The sequence below is a fragment of the Neolamprologus brichardi genome, chromosome 10 (assembly GCF_056152115.1).
Source record: "Neolamprologus brichardi isolate AB-2024 chromosome 10, ASM5615211v1, whole genome shotgun sequence".
In the NCBI taxonomy this organism is placed as follows: domain Eukaryota; kingdom Metazoa; phylum Chordata; class Actinopteri; order Cichliformes; family Cichlidae; genus Neolamprologus; species Neolamprologus brichardi.
Genome location: NC_142113.1, coordinates 4,953,441 through 4,973,476, shown reverse-complemented (window position 1 = coordinate 4,973,476; position 20,036 = coordinate 4,953,441). Strand labels below are relative to the sequence as shown.

The 20,036-nt window shown below is 39.0% G+C and overlaps 1 protein-coding gene across 3 annotated transcripts; it reads left to right on the top strand.

Moving 5' to 3' along the window:
* Nucleotides 1-15,766: 15,766 nt before the first annotated feature.
* On the top strand, nt 15,767-18,864 carry zgc:153990 (uncharacterized). 3 transcript variants are annotated; one of them, XM_006808605.2, is made up of 5 exons: nt 15,767-15,855; nt 16,687-16,904; nt 17,135-17,563; nt 17,709-17,762; nt 17,837-18,864. In XM_006808605.2, the coding sequence occupies exons 2-5, from the start codon at nt 16,778-16,780 to the stop codon at nt 18,277-18,279; spliced, it is 1,053 nt and encodes a 350-aa protein (XP_006808668.1). In that variant the 5' UTR covers nt 15,767-15,855; nt 16,687-16,777; the 3' UTR covers nt 18,280-18,864. The 3 variants fall into 3 exon arrangements, with proteins under 3 accessions (XP_006808668.1, XP_006808667.1, XP_006808666.1); XM_006808604.3 differs by lacking the exon at nt 15,767-15,855 and adding an exon at nt 15,935-16,046; XM_006808603.3 differs by lacking the exon at nt 15,767-15,855 and adding an exon at nt 15,935-16,098.
* The last annotated feature ends 1,172 nt before the right edge of the window (nt 18,865-20,036 follow it).

Here is a 20,036-nt window from a genome sequence, read left to right as displayed (position 1 = left end):
AAAAAGCAGAATTTGGGCTGAAAAGAGGTTAAAATTCTGCTGAAAAGAGTTCAATCAGCAGAATTTCTGCTGAAAAGAGGTGAATGAGCAGAATTTCTGCAGAAAAGATGGAAAGAAGCAGAAAATTGCGCTGAAAAGAGGTGAATCAGCAGAATTTCTGCTGAAAAGAATTCAATCAGCGGAATACTGCTGAAAAGAGGTTTTTGCTGAAAACAGCTGAAAAAGCTGGGATTTGTGCTGAAAAGTGGTGAAAAAATTCAAAATTCTGCTGAAAAGAGTTCAATCAGCAGAATTCTGCTGAAAAGAGTTCAATCAGCAGAATTCTGCTGAAAAGAGTTCAATCAGCAGAATTTCTGCTGAAAAGAATTCAATCAGCAGAACTCTGCTGAAAAGAGTTCAATCAGCAGAATTCTGCTGAAAAGAGTTCAATCAGCAGAATTCTGCTGAAAAGAGGTTTTTGCTGAAAACAGCTGAAAAAGCTGGGATTTGTGATGCAAAGTGGTGAAAAAATTCAAAGTTCTGCTGAAAAGAGTTCAATCAGCAGAATTTCTGCTGAAAAGAGTTCAAACAGCAGAATTCTGCTGAAAAGAGGTGAATGAGCAGAATTCTGCTGAAAAAAGGTTTTTGCTGAAAACAGTGGAAAAAGCTGGAATTTGTGCTGAAAATTGGTAAAAAAAATTTAAAATTCTGCTGAAAAGAGTTCAATCAGCAGAATTTCTGCTCAAAAGAGTTCAATCAGCAGAATTTCTGCTGAAAAGAATTCAATCAGCAGAACTCTGCTGAAAAGAGTTCAATCAGCAGAATTCTGCTGAAAAGAGTTCAATCAGCAGAATTCTGCTGAAAAGAGGTTTTTGCTGAAAACAGCTGAAAAAGCTGGGATTTGTGCTGAAAATTGGTGAAAAAATTCAAAATTCTCCTGAAAAGAGTTCAATGAGCAGAATTTCTGCTGAAAAGAGTTCAATATGCAGAATTCTGCTGAAAAGAGGTTTTTGCTGAAAACAGCTGAAAAAGCTGGGATTTGTGCTGAAAAGTGGTGAAAAAATTCAAAATTCTGCTGAAAAGAGTTCAATGAGCAGAATTTCTGCTGAAAAGAGTTCAATCAGCAGAATTCTGCTGAAAAGAGGTTTTTGCTGAAAACAGCTGAAAAGCTGGGATTTGTGCTGAAAAGTGGTGAAAAAATTCAAAATTCTGCTGAAAAGAGTTCAATGAGCAGAATTTTTGCTGAAAAGAGTTCAATCAGCAGAATTCTGCTGAAAAGAGGTTTTTGCTGAAAACAGCTGAAAAAGCTGGGATTTGTGCTGAAAAGTGGTGAAAAAATTTAAAATTCTGCTGAAAAGAGTTCAATCAGCAGAATTTCTACTGAAAAGAGTTAAAAAAGTTTAACTGTTAACTGAAAGAAATTTTGTCATAAGCGGGATTTGAACCCGGGCCTTCCAGTCTGAGAACGGATGCTCATCTCACTGAGCTAAAACACAGGTCAACCCGGCAAGGAAAATCAGTGAGGCCACTGATAATGTGGCAGAAAAGGGCAAAAAATATTGCAAAAAAAATTCAATATCTCAAAAAGTATAGAAGTTATGAGCACCAAAAGTCATAGCCGGCATTAGCAGAAAGAGCAGAATTTTTTAAGATTTGAACGGTGCAAATAGCACAAAAACTGAAGGAGTAGTTAAGGTCCAAAAAGTGTACGGAAGCAACTAGAAGAACTAGAAAAATTTGCATTTCCTGCGAAAATGCTGTGTGGATGCCTTAACGTTGAAGATGTCTGCTGAAAAAAGCTGAAAAAGTTGCAAAGAGTTGTATGGTGGTGAAGACACTTAAAATTCTGCTGAATACAGGTGAAGAAGTAGAAAATTTTGTTGAAAAGTGGTGAAAAGGCTGAAAATTTTTCAGAAAAGAGATGAATCAGCAGAATTTGGGCTGAAAAGAGGTGAAAATTCTGCTGAAAAGAGTTCAATCAGCAGAATTTCTGCTGAAAAGAGGTGAATGAGCAGAATTCTGCTGAAAAGAGTTCAATCAGCAGAATTCTGCTGAAAAGAGGTTTTTGCTGAAAACAGCTGAAAAAGCTGGGATTTGTGCTGAAAAGTGGTGAAAAAATTTAAAATTCTGCTGAAAAGAGTTCAATCAGCAGACTTTCTGCTGAAAAGAGTTCAATCAGCAGAATTCTGCTGAAAAGAGGTTTTTGCTGAAAACAGCTGAAAAAGCTGGGATTTGTGCTGAAAAGTATTGAAAAAATTCAAAATTCTGCTGAAAAGAGTTCAATCAGCAGAATTTCTGCTGAAAAGAGTTCAATCAGCAGAATTTCTGCTGAAAAGAGTTAAAAAAGTTTAACTGAAAGAAATGTTGCCATAAGCGGGATTTGAACCCGGGCCTCCCAGTCTGAGAACAGATGCTCATCTCACTGAGCTAAAACACAGCTCAGCCCGGCAAGGAAAATCAGTGAGGCCACTAATAATGTGGCAGAAATGGGCAAAAAATATTGCAAAAAAAATTCAATATCTCAAAAAGTATAGAAGTTATGAGCACCAAAAGTCATAGCAGGAAAGAGCAGAAAGAGCAGAATTTTTTAAGATTTGAACGGTGAAAATAGCATGAAAACTGAGGGAGTAGTTAAGGTCCAAAAAACGGAAAAAACGGAAGCAACTTGAAGAATAATAATAAAGACTAGAAAAATTTGCATTTCCTGCGAAAATGCTGTGTGGATGCCTTAACGCTGAAGATGTCTGCTGAAAAAAGCTGAAAAAGTTAAAAAGTTGCAAAAAGTTGCATGGCGGTGAAGAAACGTAAAATTCTACTGAAAATAGGTGAAGAAGCAAAAAAAATTGTTGGAAAGTGGTGAAAAGCAAAAAATTCTACTGAAAGGGGTAAAGACGGAGAAATTTTTGCTGAAAAGTGGTGAAAAAAAAAAAAAAACTTGCCCTGAGCAGGATTCAAACCTGGCCCTCCTGGTCTCAAAGCGGCTATTCATCTCACTGAGCCAAAGTCATTCTCACAAAGAACAGGTCGAGAAACTGACAATTTTGCTGAAATGAGCAGAATGGCTGAGAAATGTGCTGATAAGAGGTGAAAAGGCTGAATTTTTTTCAGAAAAGAGATGAATCATCCGAATTTTGGAAAAACGCCGTTTTTTGGAGTTACAAAACGTCGTGTAACTCAAAAACTAGGTGGGATAGAAGCATAATTCTTGTACTGGGTGAATCAGCGGACTTTAGTGAACTTTAACTGCGATTTACATAGCTCTTTGTACATCGGTCGCGGAGATATGACGAGAGAAGTAACGGCTTCATTTTCGGAGTTTTGAAAACTGAGAGGAGGACAGATTTCCACCCCTCAAACAAACGTAATTTATGGCTCAACGGTAAGATGACTGTAAAAACTTCTTCGACCGTGAGTGTCAGCAGTGTCTGAAGATGAATTGGCACAAGCCTCATGTCTTAACTTTGCTTCGTTAAGGAGATATGACGATTTGAAAATGCCTTCAGTTTCAGTATTTCAGCTCTGAGTTTCACAACCTCCCTATAGACTGTAAATGGGGAGTTTTTAGACTTCGTGTCACTTCGAGGCAAATTGTGAAAAAACCGTAACTCGCACGATAATTATAGTGACACTGTCTTAAAGCCAGCAAAAATACCTACGCTTTGATGTATAATTTGTGAAAGAAGCAGAAAATTGCGCTGAAAAGAGGTGAATGAGCAGAATTTCTGCTGACAACAGGTGAAAAGGCTGAATATTTTGCAGAAGAGGTGAATAAGCAGAATTTATGCTGAAAAGAGGTGGAAATTCTGCTGAAAAGAGATGAATCAGCAGAATTTCTGCTCAAAAGACTTTTCTGAAAACAGCTGACATTTGTGCTGAAAAGAGGTGAAAATTCTGCTGAAAAGAGTTCAATCTGCAGAATTTCTGCTGAAATAAGCTGAATGAGCAGAATTCTGCTAAAAAGAGGTTTTTGCTGAAAACAGCTGAAAAAGGTGGAATTTGTGCTGATAAGAGGTGAAAAGTCTGAAAACTTTGCAGAAAAGAGGTGAATCAGAAGAATTTCTGCTGAAAAGAGATGAATCAGCAGAATTTGTGCTCAAAAGAGTTTTTTCTGAAAACAGCTGGGATTTGTGCTGATAAGAGGTGAAAAGGCTGAAAATTTTGCTGAAAAGAGTTCAATCAGCAGAATTTCTGCTGAAAAGAGTTCAATCAGCAGAATTTGTGCTGATAAGAGGTGAAAAGTCTAAAAACTTTGCAGAAAAGAGGTGAATCAGAAGAATATCTGCTGAAAAGAGATGAATCAGCAGAATTTGTGCTCAAAAGAGTTTTTTCTGAAAACAGCTGAGATTTGTGCTGATAAGAGGTGAAAAGGCTGAAAATTTTGCTGAAAAAAGTTGAATGAGCAGAATTTCTGCAGAAAAGATGGAAAGAAGCAGAAAATTGCGCTGAAAAGAGGTGAATGAGCAGAATTCTGCTGACAAGAGGTTTTTGCTGAAAACAGCTGAAAAAGCTGGGATTTGTGCTGAAAAGTGGTGAAAAAATGTAAAATTCTGCTGAAAAGAGTTCAATCAGCGGAATTTCTGCTGAAAAGAGTTCAATCAGCAGAATTCTGCTGAAAAGAGGTTTTTGCTGAAAAGAGTTGAAAAAGCTGGGATTTGTGCTGAAAAGTAGTGAAAAAATTTTAAATTCTGCTGAAAAGAGTTCAATCAGCAGAATTTCTGCTCAAAAGAGTTTTTTCTGAAAACAGATGAGATTTGTGCTGATAAGAGGTGAAAAGGCTGAAAATTCTGCTGAAAAGAGTTGAATGAGCAGAATTTCTGCTGAAAAGAGTTAAAAAAGTTTAACTGTTAACTGAAAGAAATGTTGCCATAAGCGGGATTTGAACCCCGGCTTCCCAGTCTGAGAACGGATGCTCATCTCACTGAGCTAAAACACAGCTCAGCCCGGCAAGGAAAATCAGTGAGGCCACTGATAATGTGGCAGAAATGGGCAAAAAATATTGCAAAAAAAATTCAATATCTCAAAAAGTATAGAAGTTATGAGCACCAAAAGTCATAGCAGGAAAGAGCAGAATGAGCAGAATTTTTTAAGATTTGAACGGTGAAAATAGCATGAAAACTGAGGGAGTAGTTAAGGTCCAAAAAACGGAAAAAACGGAAGCAACTTGAAGAATAATAATAAAGAACTAGAAAAATTTGCATTTCCTGCGAAAATGCTGTGTGGATGCCTTAACGCTGAAGATGTCTGCTGAAAAAAGCTGAAAAAATTGCAAAAAGGTGTATGGTGGTGAAGAAACTTAAAATTTTGCTGAATACAGGTGAAGAAGCAGAAAATTTTCTTGAAAAGTGGTGAAAAGCAAAAAATTCTACTGAAAGGGGTAAAGACGGAGAAATTTTCATCTCACTGAGCCAAAGTCATTCTCACAAAGAGGAGGTGGAGAGACTGACAATTCTGCTGAAATGAGCAGAAGCGGCTGAGAATTGTGCTGATAAGAGGTGAAAAGGCTGAAAACTTTGCAAAAAAGAGGTGAATCAGCAGAATTTCTGCTGAAAAGAGGTAAAGAAGCAGAAAGTTGCGCTGAAAAGAGGTGAATGAGCAGAATTTCTGAAGAAAAGATGGAAAGAAGCAGAAAGTTGCACTGAAAAGAGATGAATCAGCAGAATTTCTGCTCAAAAGAGATGAATCAGCAGAATTTCTGCTCAAAAGAGTTTTTTCTGAAAACAGCTGAGATTTGTGCTGACAAGAGGTGAAAAGGCTGAAAATTTTGCTGAAAAGACTTGAATGAGCAGAATTTCTGCTGAAAAGATGGAAAGGAGCAGAAAATTGCGCTGAAAAGAGGTGAATGAGCAGAATTTCTGCTGAAAAGAGGTGAATGAGCAGAATTCTGCTGACAAGAGGTTTTTGCTGAAAACAGCTGAAAAAGCTGGGATTTGTGCTGAAAAGTGGTGAAAAAATTTAAAATTCTGCTGAAAAGAGTACAATCAGCAGAATTTCTGCTGAAAAGAGTTCAATCAGCAGAATTCTGCTGAAAAGAGGTTTTTGCTGAAAACTGCTGAAAAAGGTGGGATTTGTGGTGAAAAAATTCAAAATTCTGCTGAAAAGAGTACAATCAGCAGAATTTCTGCTGAAAAGAGTTCAATAAGCAGAATTCTGCTGAAAACAGCTGAAAAAGCTGGGATTTGTGCTGAAAAGTAGTGAAAAAATTTAAAATTCTGCTGAAAAGAGTTCAATCAGCAGAATTTCAGCTGAAAAGAGTTCAATCAGCAGAATTCTGCTGAAAAGAGTTTTTTGCTGAAAACAGCTGAAAAAGCTGGGATTTGTGCTGAAAAGTGGTGAAAAAATTTAAAATTCTTCTGAAAAGAGATGAATCAGCAGAATTTCTGCTGAAAAGGGTTTTTTGCTGAAAACAGCTTAAAAGGCTGGGATTTGTGCTGAAAAGTGGTGAAAAAATTCAAAATTCTGCTGAAAAGAGTTCAGTGAGCAGAATTTCTGATGAAAAGAGTTCAATCAGCAGAATTCTGCTGACAAGAGGTTTTTGCTGAAAACAGCTGAAAAAGCTTGGATTTGTGCTGAAAAGTGGTGAAAAAATTCAAAATTCTGCTGAAAAGAGTTCAATGAGCAGAATTTCTGCTGAAAAGAGTTCAATCACCAAAATTCTGCTGAAAAGAGGTTTTTGCTGAAAACAGCTGAAAAAGCTGGGATTTGTGCTGAAAAGTGGTGAAAAAATTCAAAATTCTGCTGAAAAGAGTTCAGTGAGCAGAATTTCTGCTGAAAAGAGTTCAATGAGCAGAATTTCTGCTGAAAAGAGGTGAATGAGCAGAATTCTGCTGACAAGAGGTTTTTGCTGAAAACAGCTGAAAAAGCTGGGATTTGTGCTGAAAAGTGGTGAAAAAATTTAAAATTCTGCTGAAAAGAGTTCAATCAGCAGAATTTCTGCTGAAAAGAGTTTAATCAGCAGAATTTCTGCTGAAAAGAGTTAAAAACGTTTAATTGTTAACTGAAAGAAATTTTGCCATAAGCGGGATTTGAACCCGGGCCTCCCAGTCTGAGAACGGATGCTCATCTCACTGAGCTAAAACACAGGTCAACCCGGCAAGGAAAATCAGTGAGGCCACTGATAATGTGGCAGAAAAGGGCAAAAAATATTGCAAAAAAAATTCAATATCTCAAAAAGTATAGAAGTTATGAGCACCAAAAGTCATAGCCGGCATTAGCAGAAAGAGCAGAATTTTTTAAGATTTGAACGGTGCAAATAGCACAAAAACTGAGGGAGTAGTTAAGGTCCAAAAAGTGTACGGAAGCAACTAGAAGAATAATAAAGATTAAAGAGAAACAGGAACTCAATAGTGTGGATGCCCTATGAGGGCATCCACACAATAAAGAGAAACAGGAACTCAATAGTGTGGATGCCTTTGAGGGCATCCACACAACTAGAAAAATTTGCATTTCCTGCGAAAATGCTGTGTGGATGCCTTAACGCTGAAGATGTCTGCTGAAAAAAGCTGAAAAAGTTGAAAAAAGTTGTATGGTGGTGAAGAAACATAAAATTCTGCTGAAAAGAGGTGAAGAAGCAGAAAATTTTGTTGAAAAGTAGTGAAAAGCAAAAAATTCTACTGAAAGGGGTAAAGATGGAGAAATTTTCATCTCACTGAGCCAAAGTCATTCTCACAAAGAGCAGGCCCAGAGACTGACAATTTTGCTGAAATGAGCAGAAGCGGCTGAGAATTGTGCTGATAAGAGGTGAAAAGGTTGAAAACTTTGCAGAAAAGAAGTGAATCAGCAGAATTTCTGCTGAAAAGAGGTACAGAAGCAGAAAGTTGTGCTGAAAAGAGATGAATCAGCAGAATTTCTGCTCAAAAGAGTTTTTTTTTCTGAAAACAGCTGAGATTTGTGCTAATAAGAGGTGAAAAGGCTGAAATTTTTGCAGAAGAGGTGAACAAGCAGAATTTGGGCTGAAAAGAGGTGAAAATTCTGCTGAAAAGAGGTTTTTACTGAAAACAGCTGCTGAGAATTGTGCTGATAAGAGGTGAAAAGGCTGAAAACTTTGCAGAAAAGGGTTGAATGAGAAGAATTTCTGCTGAAAAGAGGTAAAGAAGCAGAAAGTTGCGCTGAAAAGAGGTGAATCAGAAGAATTTGTGCTCAAAAGAGATTTTTATGATAACAGCTGGGATTTGTGCTGATAAGAGGTGAAAAGTCTGAAAATTTTGCTGAAAAGAGTTGAATGAGCAGAATTTCTGAAGTAAAGATGGAAAGAAGCAGAACATTGCGCTGAAAAGAGATGAATCAGCATAATTTCTGCTCAAAAGAGATAAATCAGCAGAATTTCTGCAGAAAAGATGGAAAGGAGTAGAACATTGCGCTGAAAAGAGGTGAATGAGTTGGGATTTGTGCAGAAAAGATGGAAAGAAGCAGAAAGTTGCACTGAAAAGAGATGAATCAGCAGAATTTCTGCTCAAAAAAGATAAATCAGCAGAATTTCTGCTGAAAAAAGCTGAATGAGCAGAATTGTGCTAAAAAGAGGTTTTTGCTGAAAACAGCTGAAAAAGCTGGGATTTGTGCTGATAAGAGGTGAAAAGTCTGAAAACTTTACAGAAAAGAGGTGAATCAGAAGAATTTGGGCTGAAAAGAGGTGAAAATTCTGCTGAAAAGAGTTCAATCAGCAGAATTTCTGCTGAAAAGAGGTGAATGAGCAGAATTCTGCTGAAAAGAGGTTTTTGCTGAAAAAAGCTGAAAAAGCTGGGATTTGTGCTGAAATGTGGTGAAAAAATTTAAAATTCTGCTGAAAAGAGGTGAATCAGCAGAATTTCTGCTGAAAAGAGTTCAATCAGCAGAATGCTGCTGAAAAGAGGTTTTTGCTGAAAACAGCTGAAAAAGCTGGGATTTGTGCTGAAAAGTAGTGAAAAAATTTAAAATTCTGCTGAAAAGAGTTCAATCAGCAGAATTTCTGCTGAAAAGAGTTCAATCAGCAGAATTCTGCTGATAAGAGGTTTTTGCTGAAAACAGCTGAAAAAGCTGGGATTTGTGCTGAAAAGTGGTGAAAAAATTTTAAATTCTGCTGAAAAGAGATGAATCAGCAGAATTTCTGCTCAAAAGAGTTTTTTCTGAAAACAGATGAGATTTGTGCTGATAAGAAGTGAAAAGGCTGAAAATTTTGCTGAAAAGAGTTGAATGAACAGAATTTCTGCAGAAAAAATGGAAAGAAGCAGAAAATTGCGCTGAAAAGAGATGAATCAGCAGAATTTCTGCTCAAAAGAGTTTTTTCTGAAAACAGCTGAGATTTGTGCTGATAAGAGGTGAAAAGTTTGAAAATTTTGCAGAAGAGGTGAATAAGAAGAATTTCTGCTGAAAAGAGGTGAATGAGCAGAATTCTGCTGAAAAAAGGTTTTTGCTGAAAACAGCTGAAAAAGCTGGGATTTGTGCTGAAAAGTGGTGAAAAAATTTAAAATTCTGCTGAAAAGAGTTCAATCAGCAGTCTTTCTGCTGAAAAGAGTTCAATCAGCAGAATTTTGCTGAAAAGAGGTTTTTGCTGAAAACAGCTGAAAAAGCTGGGATTTGTGCTGAAAAGTAGTGAAAAAATTCAAAATTCTGCTGAAAAGAGTTCAATCAGCAGAATTTCTGCTGAAAAGAGTTAAAAACGTTCAATTGTTAACTGAAAGAAATTTTGCCATAAGCGGGATTTGAACCCCGGCCTCCCAGTCTGAGAACGGATGCTCATCTCACTGAGCTAAAACACAGGTCAACCCGGCAAGGAAAATCAGTGAGGCCACTGATAATGTGGCAGAAAAGGGCAAAAAATATTGCAAAAAAAATTCAATATCTCAAAAAGTATAGAAGTTATGAGCACCAAAAGTCATAGCCGGCATTAGCAGAAAGAGCAGAATTTTTTAAGATTTGAACGGTGCAAATAGCACAAAAACTGAGGGAGTAGTTAAGGTCCAAAAAGTGTACGGAAGCAACTAGAAGAATAACTAGAAAAATTTGCATTTCCTGCGAAAATGCTGTGTGGATGCCTTAACGCTGAAGATGTCTGCTGAAAAAGGCTGAAAAAGTTAAAAAATTGCAAAAAGTTATATGGCGGTGAAGAAACTGAAAATTGTGATGAAAACAGGTGAAGAAGAAGAAATTTTTTGCTGAAAAGTGGTGAAAAGCAAAATATTGCGCTGAAAAGAGATGAATGAGCAGAATTTCTTTTGAAAAGAGTTTTTTCTGAAAACAGCTGAGATTTGTGCTGATAAGAGGTGAAAAGGCTGAATGATGGCAATGAGGTGAATGAGCAGAATTTCTGCTGAAAAGAGTTTTTTCTGAAAACAGCTGAGATTTGTGCTGAAAAGAGGTGAAAATTCTGCTGAAAAGAGTTCAATCAGCAGAATTTCTGCTGAAAAAAGCTGAATGAGTAGAATTCTGCTAAGAAGAGGTTTTTGCTGAAAACAGTTGAAAAAGCTGGGATTTGTGCTGATAAGAGGTGAAAAGTCTGAAATCTTTGCAGAAAAGAGGTGAATCAGAAGAATTTCTGCTCAAAAGAGTTTTTTCTGAAAACAGCTGAGATTTGTGCTGAAAAGAGGTGAAAATTCTGCTGAAAAGAGTTCAATCAGCAGAATTTCTGCTGAAAAAAGCTGAATGAGCAGAATTCTGCTAAAAAGAGGTTTTTGCTGAAAACAGCTGAAAAAGCTGGGATTTGTGCTGTTAAGAGGTGAAAAGACTGAAATCTTTGCAGAAAAGAGGTGAATCAGAACAATTTCTGCTGAAAAGAGATGAATCAGCAGAATTTGTGCTCAAAAGAGTTTTCTCTGAAAACAGCTGAGATTTGTGCTGATAAGAAGTGAAAAGGCTTAAAATTTTGCTGAAAAGAGCTCAATCAGCAGAATTTCTGCAGAAAAGATGGAAAGCAGCAGAAAGTTGCGCTGAAAAGAGATGAATCAGCAGAATTTCTGTTCAAAAGAGTTTTTTCTGAAAACAGCTGAGATTTGTTCTAATAAGAGGTGAAAAGGCTGAATGATGGCAATGAGGTGAATGAGCAGAATTTCTGCTGAAAAGAGTTTTTTCTGAAAACAGCTGAGATTTGTGCTGAAAAGAGGTGAAAATTCTGCTGAAAAGAGTTCAATCAGCAGAATTTCTGCTGAAAAAAGCTGAATGAGTAGAATTCTGCTAAAAAGAGGTTTTTGCTGAAAACAGCTGAAAAAGCTGTGATTTGTGCTGATAAGAGGTGAAAAGACTGAAATCTTTGCAGAAAAGAGGTGAATCAGAAGAATTTCTGCTGAAAAGAGATGAATCAGCAGAATTTGTGCTCAAAAGAGTTTTCTCTGAAAACAGCTGAGATTTGTGCTGATAAGAAGTGAAAAGGCTTAAAATTTTGCTGAAAAGAGTTGAATGAGCAGAATTTCTGCAGAAAAGATGGAAGAAGAAGAAAATTGCGCTGAAAAGAGGTGAATGAGCAGAATTCTGCTGAAAAGAGGTTTTTGCTGAAAACAGCTGAAAAAGCTGGGATTTGTGCTGAAAAGTGGTGAAAAAATTTAAAATTCTGCTGAAAAGAGTTCAATCAGCAGAATTTCTGCTGAAAAGAGTTCAATCAGCAGAATTCTGCTGAAAAGAGGTTTTTGCTGAAAACAGCTGAAAAAGCTGGGATTTGTGCTTAAAAGTAGTGATAAAATTTAAAATTCTGCTGAAAAGAGTTCAATCAGCAGAATTTCTGCTGAAAAGAGTTCAATCAGCAGAATTTCTGCTGAAAAGACTTAAAAAAGTTTAACTGTTAACTGAAAGAAATTTTGCCATAAGCGGGATTTGAACCCGGGCCTCCCAGTCTGAGAACGGATGCTCATCTCACTGAGCTAAAACACAGGTCAACCCGGCAAGGAAAATCAGTGAGGCCACTGATAATGTGGCAGAAAAGAGCAATAAATATTGCAAAAAAAATTCAATATCTCAAAAAGTATAGAAGTTATGAGCACCAAAAGTCATAGCCGGCATTAGCAGAAAGAGCAGAATTTTTTAAGATTTGAACGGTGCAAATAGCACAAAAACTGAGGGAGTAGTTAAGCGCCAAAAAGTGTACGGAAGCAACCAGAATAATAAAGGATAAAGAATAAAGAGAAACAGGAACTCAATGGTGTGGATGCCCTTTCAGGCATCCACACAATAAAGATTAAAGAGAAACAGGAACTCAATAGTGTGGATGCCCTATGAGGGCATCCACACAATAAAGAGAAACAGGAAAACAATAGTGTGGATGCCTTAAAGCATCCACACAACTAGCTGCCGCCATTGTTGGAAACTGAGCTGGGTTGCGCTATGAATTCTGGGACACAGCTTCTTCTTCTTCGGGGTTTAACGGCAGCTGGCATCCTTGTACATGCAGTGCTGCCATCTTCTGTTTCAGTCCGTTATTACACTCTTAAATCCTACTACTTATTCCTGCGTCTTTTGTGATCGTACAAAGCTTCAAACGACGCGTTGACTATTAAATCAGTCGTCGACGATTTTGGCACTAATCGTGGCAGCCCTACTTGACAGCATCACACATCCCATCACATCCCAAATTGGTTTGAGATCCGGTGTCTGCAGAGGCAGTTAGAATACAGTGAACTCAATGTCATGTTAAAGCATGGACCAGTATCCTGCTGACAGTGATCAGAAGATGAGCACATTGTGGTCATTAAAGGAACACGAGGCAGGCTGGATCTATGCAGTCATTTACAGCCAAATACTGACCCTCTCGTAATTGAGACTCATTAGATCTGACAACGTCTGATAATGGCTGTGTAGATAATCTCTGTAGATAAGAAGTTTCTAAAATACTCAGACCAGCCTGTTTGGCACTAACATTGACAGTCACTTACATCACCTTTCTTCCACAGTCTGATGTTTGGTTGGGATACAGGCCACAAGGATGAAATGTTAGCATGGCAAAAATCTTCTTTATGTAGCTCCTTTTAGATGTTGCCATAGCATACAGTCTGACTCCATCTCACTGTCTCCAACATCCTCTTCTGTCACACCGACCCCCTGCATGCTGCACTTTACTGCGTTCATTCATCTATAAACCTCTGAGATCTTACTTTTTCCTCCCTCCTGGCAGCTCTGTATTCACCATCTTTTGTTCACTATCTCCACTCTCCCTCTGCACGTGTTTAAACCATCTCAGCGTTGCCTCTCTAACTTTGTCTCCAAAGTACTCAACTCGAGCTGTACCTCTGATGTAAAGTACTCATGTCTAATCTTGTTCATCCTAGTCACTCCCAGTGAAAACCTTGACATATTCATCTCTGCCACCTACTGCTCAGCCTCCTTCTCTACCTTCTATAGCACCATCTAAACCTTCCTTTTTACTCTTGCACCTGAGCTCCTGTCACACTCATCTCCATCAACTCCATCCTGCCTGTAGTCTAATTTTCACCTCATCTGTGCACTGCTTTGGATAGTTGACTTCAGATATTTAAACTCATCTACCTTCACTACCTCTACTGCATGTTCACATTTCCAGCTGTTTCCTCTTGTTCCCACAAGTATTCTGTCTTGCTTCTACTGACTTTCACTCTTCTTCTTCTTTCCAGGGCATCCTCTGCCTCTTCAGATTCTCTTCCACCTGCTTACTATGCTCATAACAATATTATCTGGAAGCATCAGAGTCCATGGAGATTCCTACCTGACCTCGTAAGTTAAAGAGGTCAATCACCATTGTAAACAAGATGGGGCTCAGAGCAGATCCCTGATGAAATCCCACCCCCATCTTGATCCCAGCTCATAATGCACTCAACACTGTTTCACTGACTTCACACATGTCTGTTACTGCTACCCTGCCACTGCTGACCTACGTAGCACCACATTTCCTTTCTTGGCATCCTATCATATACTTTCTCTAGATCAGGGGTGTGCAACTCCAGGCTTCGAGGGCCGGTGTCCCTGCAGGTTTTAGATGTGTCCTTGAACCAACACAGCTGATTTAAATGGCTAAATTAGCTCCTCAACATGTCCTGCAGTTCTCCAGAGGCCTGGTAACAAACTAATCATGTGATTCAGGTGTGTTGACCCAAGGTGAGATCTAAAACCTGCAGGACACCAGCCCTCGAGGCCTGGAATTGCCTACCCCTGCTCTAGATCCACAAGGTTGTCATGGCAAAAACAAACTGGTGAAACTGAGACTTGTCAAATATTTCCTTGAAGTTTTGTGCAAACCTTATTAAAATTAAAATAAATTAATTATTCTGCAAAGCTCAGAATAAACACTTTGCATGATGGGATGCTTAAGTACTAATGCCGCCTACTTTAATGAGTCAGAAATATATGATTGAGAAACAGAGGTGGGACGTAACAAAGTGCGAATTCTTTCTTGCTGTACAATTTCAAGGTATCTGTACTTTACTTTCTGTATCTGTACGAGTATTTTTCTGATAACTTTTTACTTTTACTCCCTTCATTTTAACACAAATATCTGTACTTTCAACTACTTCCATTTTCAAAACAGGCTCAGTACTTTAGGCTCAGTGGTATCATTTACAGCGTTTATACTCGTAGGTTAAAGTAGGCATATGTTGTAGTCAGCTTCTAGCTAGCACTACAGATGAGGAGTAAGCATGAAGGGAGTAGCGTTTCTACTCGACATAACATTTCTATCAGCTCAACAAAATCAGCAAACACACTGCTGAACAATGGGCTGTGATGTCAGTTTCTTGGTCATTAATATGCAAAATGTCATGACTTGACATAAAGGAGAAGGATGAGGATGTACACATCCTGGACAGGGAGGAACGCTGGTTTGAGTGGGGAGTCAAGGAGGCCACTTAGGTGAAAAAGGAAAGACCATCTCTGAATCGAGGAGGGGGCCTAAGGGTACATCTTTCACCATCTTACAATGTTGTGATTGCAGCCATTCCCCAACTGCCCATTGATCAAGGGCCATGCCAATTTGCATATTAATGATCAAGAAACTGATCTCATTGTTTGCCCATGGTGCTAGTTTCAGTGAATTTGCGATGTACTTTTTATAAGGATGGGGAAACCTGCATTCATCTGAGACTCAGGAAGTCACTTGGGTGATTGACTGAAAACATTACAACCAGATGATGTGTTTTATGGGTTACATGAAAATACTCTGTAGTTTGTGAAGGATAAAAAGGTTAGTTTGCATTAAAATGGTAAATTCACAGTAAAACACTGCTACACAGTGGCTGTGGTGGTTAGTGCTGGTTTACATCAAGTGTGATTAATTTACATTTAAGCTGATGATTCTGAGCAAAGTCACCCTCTTGTGGTCTAAATAACACATTGAAGCTAAGCACATTCATTAGAATTAGTATTTAGATTCAAATAACATTTGTATTCTCATATGTCTGAATAATTAATATTTTATTCTGACACAGTTGGTGTGGAGCACCCACAATTTCGTTGTCCATATATATTATGACAGTAAAGGGCTATTCTATTGTATTCTATTCTAATATTGTATTTGTATGACATTAATAGAGCAGAGTTACCTGTCCATAAAAATAGATGGTATAATTGTCTTTCAAGGAGCTACTTTTTATTTTCGGACTTTGAGTACATTTCAGAGATTGTGCTTTTTTACTTTCACTTGAGTAAAGAAGTTGAATCAGTACTTCAGCGTTTACTAGAGTATTTTCAAACACAAGTATCTGTACTTCTACTTAAGTACAGACTGTATGTACTTTTGCTACCTCTGCTGAGATCACGTTGCTCTGGGACACACATCCATAGTTCCACCTTGTGTTTATATTTCAGTCAAGCTAGCAAACGATACCCAAATCCGGCTAGAGCCTTCAAAATAAAAGTCTCACAGCTCTAAAATAGATTATAAAACTCCGCAGTTAAATGGTCAGATAAATGATTGTCGTCGCTATATGTTAGATGTGAACCAAACACTCATAGGTAAGATTGAATTCCCACTCTAATGCCCCTGTTTTCGTCAACAAGCTTTACTTAGCTATGTAGTTAATATTAACCGGACACAAATTGTGAAGTGATGGCGTCACAGCGGGTAACTTGACAATTGCTATCTTGGCGATAAGGAAGTTTATCTTCACGTTTCCGGACTAAATCCCAATTTATTTAACTCGGGGGTATGTTCATAATCTCATTAGCTATTTCTGCTATCGGCATGTACCTCTTGAGGTGAGGTTGCGTTTTAACAACGTGTTTGTTAGCCAAACAAGCGTAGCGTTAGCTAACGTTGCCTTGGTGCATATAGCTAGCATAGTGGATATTTTGTAATTTTACTTTAGGCTAGCTAAGTGTTCAGCGTACTGTAATGGGAGATGACAGAGCCATCACTCAATAGAATAACGAGCGGTATGCAAAGGTATCCTTAGCAAGTAGCTCCGAGTGGCTTCTAAGTGTAACAAGCTAACTATGCTATCGCATGTGTGAAGTGAGCACAGCATCCTCCATTGTTCATTCACTCCTCCAGAGCTGATAGTGTAAAGCTATGCCTGAGCTATTTTCCTGCTTAACCTTGAAAGCTGTGTTTGTTACAACTTAAATTTTAATTATATTAGTTTATTATGAGTTTAACTTATCGACTAACTCGAGCTCCAGAGGTGTCCGTGGCTCTTTTAAACATGCAGGAGAATAACAGATTATGAATACTACTAATCTGACCTTTCATCATGCCAGTTGTTTTTGTATAACCGTTAATCTAACATTAAACTCACATCAGAGAGACAAGACACGATTTACCGTCCACACTTTGTTGTTAATCAGACTGTTGAGCCTCCTATCAGACACCTGGAGGAGCTGAAGCACAGCAGAGACCTCAGAGCAGCTTGATACCTACCGACACAGTGTGTGAAGAATGTCTTCACCCATATACTACAATCAAGACAGTGTGACACGCTTCAAGAAAAGAAAGGCTCGTTTCTCTTTCAGTGAAGTCCACATATTGCTGGATGAAGTTAGGAAGCACCGTATGGTTGTTGTGGGTATGTATTAGCTTATCAGTTTTTAATTCAGCTCTTTCTGAAAAGATTGTGTCTGGAGAATGAATAAATGAGTGTGATGTGGCTGGTCATGAAAAACGTTACCAGCAGAGGTAATTGAAACATTTAAATGTTAAAAGTATGCAAGAACTGAGTGCGAATTTCTGAATTATAATAACTTTAATCTTGTGCAGTCACTGACAGTGACCGGATTTCCTTTTTCATTCCCAAAGGCAAATTCAATCGTGGCGTGCCAACAGACATGAAAAAGCGCACATGGGCAGAGATTACTGCACGGGTCAATGAGATTGGAGAGTGCCAACGTGAGGTCATAGAAGTCATCAAGAAGTGGTCTGACCTAAAGTGTGACACAAAACGGAAAGTGGCTGCTATGAGGTCGGGGACAGTGCCCAACAGAGGCCTCAACTCACGCCTTTCCCGGGATCTTAACCAGACGGAGAAAATAGTCCTCCAGATACTGGAGATGGACGATGAGGAGCAGAGCTCCGGCGACTTCGGCCCGCTGGGGGAAGACGACGATGTGCCAGAGGAGGAAGAAGAATTGGACGAGGACGATATGATTGCAATGCAGAGCTCTCCTAATGGCGGGTTGGACATGACACCTATGCCTCCACCTTCTTCCTACAAGATAGGACAGTCAGGTAGCAAAGGGGGTCACATATTGACCTCATTTCAGTCTAAACATGAGTGCATTGTGAACATGCACACACGTCCTATAAATTATTGCATGCAGTGTCTTTTTTCACATTCCTGCAATTAGTTTTATATGAACTGTTAATGTTGCAGGGGACTCATCACAGCCATCTTTTGATGTGCAATATGAGGTGCCTCCAGCAGAAGGTGAGCTGTCAAGAAATTGCTTTTCTGGTTTATGTTAGTACTTAGAAAATGCTGATGTGTCTTATTTTTCTCAGATACTGAAAATGCATTTGGAGACTCGGACGATGAACAAAGAGACGATATGCTTCCTTCAACTCAGACGGCAAAGCCAAAAGATGATCACCAAGCTAACAACAGCACCCAGAAACAAGCGCAACCTCACACGTCTACTGGAGCGCCGGCATCTGCGGCTGCGTTTCCGGCGCCCGGTCAGTCCTCGCAGAGCACGAGAGACAGCATGCTGCACAGTGCGTCGCTGAGCCTTCAGGAGCAGCACGCCACCAACATCCTGCTGGAGACTGTGTCGCGCTCCCTGGAGCTTCTGTCGGAGTCGGTGCAGCAGCTGGCAGAGACTCAGCAGGAGTTTGTGCGTGAGTCGCTGCAGCTCCAGCGGGAGACGGTGCAGGTGCTCAGAGACTTCACAGGTGGAGCCATCGCACTCATGCATGACAAACTGAATGGACGGCCGGCGTTATAACAGCAGTGACACATGGAGGTGATGGTCTGTTATCTCACTGACGTCATACATGACCTTCAGGTGCAGGAACTTCACCTGTGGTTTTTAAATCAGCAGATTTTCTGTGGTTATATTTTAAAACTATTGGTAGACTCATTGTATCGTTGGAATTACTGTTTGTGTGGTTATATGAAAGTGGATTGCAAAAACAACCAATATTAGCCATAAAGAAAGAACCTGGAGAGTTTTTCGTTTTGCTACTGACAGTGAGACTCCACCACATTTTCTATTGATAAAACAACTTGTTTAAAGCCTCTGAAAAGTTCTCAGAATGCGTTTGTGTGTCCTTATGTTGTACGTTTCCCTTACTTTATGTCTGGAGATTATCACGTGTACTGTAATGGTGAGTGGATGTCTGCACTTGACCATTATATGGTCTTTATGTCTGAGCGCTAACTGTGGTGTGTGTTAGATACTTTTAAAATACAAGTAAGTATATTATTTGTGATTGATTTTGTTTTTTTACATTGCAAACATGAACACTTGAATATGAAAATTTCACTAAGTTCTTTTAAAAATATAATAAACTGGTGTATTTAAACAGAACCTAAGCCAGCCTCTGAGCTGTGATCTATAACATGCAAACACTCTACAATTTCCAAGTGTCCTTTTGTGCAGGAACTTAGTGCTTCCGGTGAAGCTACCATCTTTAAATTACACCGTGAAAGTCCTATTCTGACGACTAGCACATCTGAGATGCTTGGTTGATCTCTTGCAGTGTGTCAAATGGGAAACGTCATGTTGTGTTTGAGGCACATCTAGCGAATATGGGTCATTTCTACTGAATGTTCTTCCCTCAGGAGATTACAGTAGTGCTGTTGCACATAGTAGCTTAAATATCTTAGAAATGCATTTAAAGATTTATCATTTATGTGTAGTATTTTATCACCCAAGATTGTGTTATCTTTAAATAGCTCTCACTAAATCTTGACAGTGCAGACCAGCGGTGTCGACAGAAACACCCAGCAAGTGTTGCAGGAGTACAGATGTAGCAGCAGGGGGCTCTGCTGCACTGATTGTCCAGGATGGTCTGTGCTTTTTTTGTATAAGCATTCTCTACATCAATGTGCAAACGCATCTTATATGGACACAACTGTGTGAAGCTTTCAGAATAGCTTGTTAGTTTGTGGATCATTCCAACAACAACAACAATAAGAAGAATGTTAACTTTCTGTACACGACACCTCTTGAAACCTTTACAGAAGACAAGATAGAACACAAACAGTTTAGAAGTCAGTGCACATCTACTGCATTGCTGTGGCTGTGCTCCAAACTCTCTTTTGGGATTGACAGAAATAAACTGAATGTATCCCAATAAATCCACGCTCTGTTGTTTACTGTAGACTAAAACATGAATTTCCGTCTCTCCGCTGACAGATTTAATGAGCGTAATGAAGTTTCTGTCTTTTGGCATAAATATGCAGCCTGGCATTGTCAGATGTTGGGGTGGTGGTAGCCTCATTTATAGAGAGCTTCTCCTAATTAAATGCAGTGACAGATACTGACACACACACAGAGAGAGAAAGAGGAATGGTTAAGTCGAACTGCATTGTTCTCCTGCAGCCCTTCTGCCTCAGTTGGTTAAACAGCTGCCAGGGCTGGGCCGGCGTGCCGCAGCAGGGAGGGGAGGAGGGCGGGATCCAGCAGGAGTTCAACAATCTGATGCCGTTTCCTCCATCGCTGAGTGGTAGGGGGCAGCATTATTGTGTCTGGATGGG

Excerpts from the sequence above, each read along its gene's own strand:
- zgc:153990 (XM_006808605.2), top strand. The coding sequence starts at position 16,778 with ATGTCTTCACCCATATACTACAATCAAGACAGTGTGACACGCTTCAAG. Across the intron at positions 16,905-17,134 it reads GCACCGTATGGTTGTTGTGG|GCAAATTCAATCGTGGCGTG; the intron begins GTATGTATTAGC and ends TCATTCCCAAAG. Across the intron at positions 17,564-17,708 it reads CTACAAGATAGGACAGTCAG|GGGACTCATCACAGCCATCT; the intron begins GTAGCAAAGGGG and ends TTAATGTTGCAG.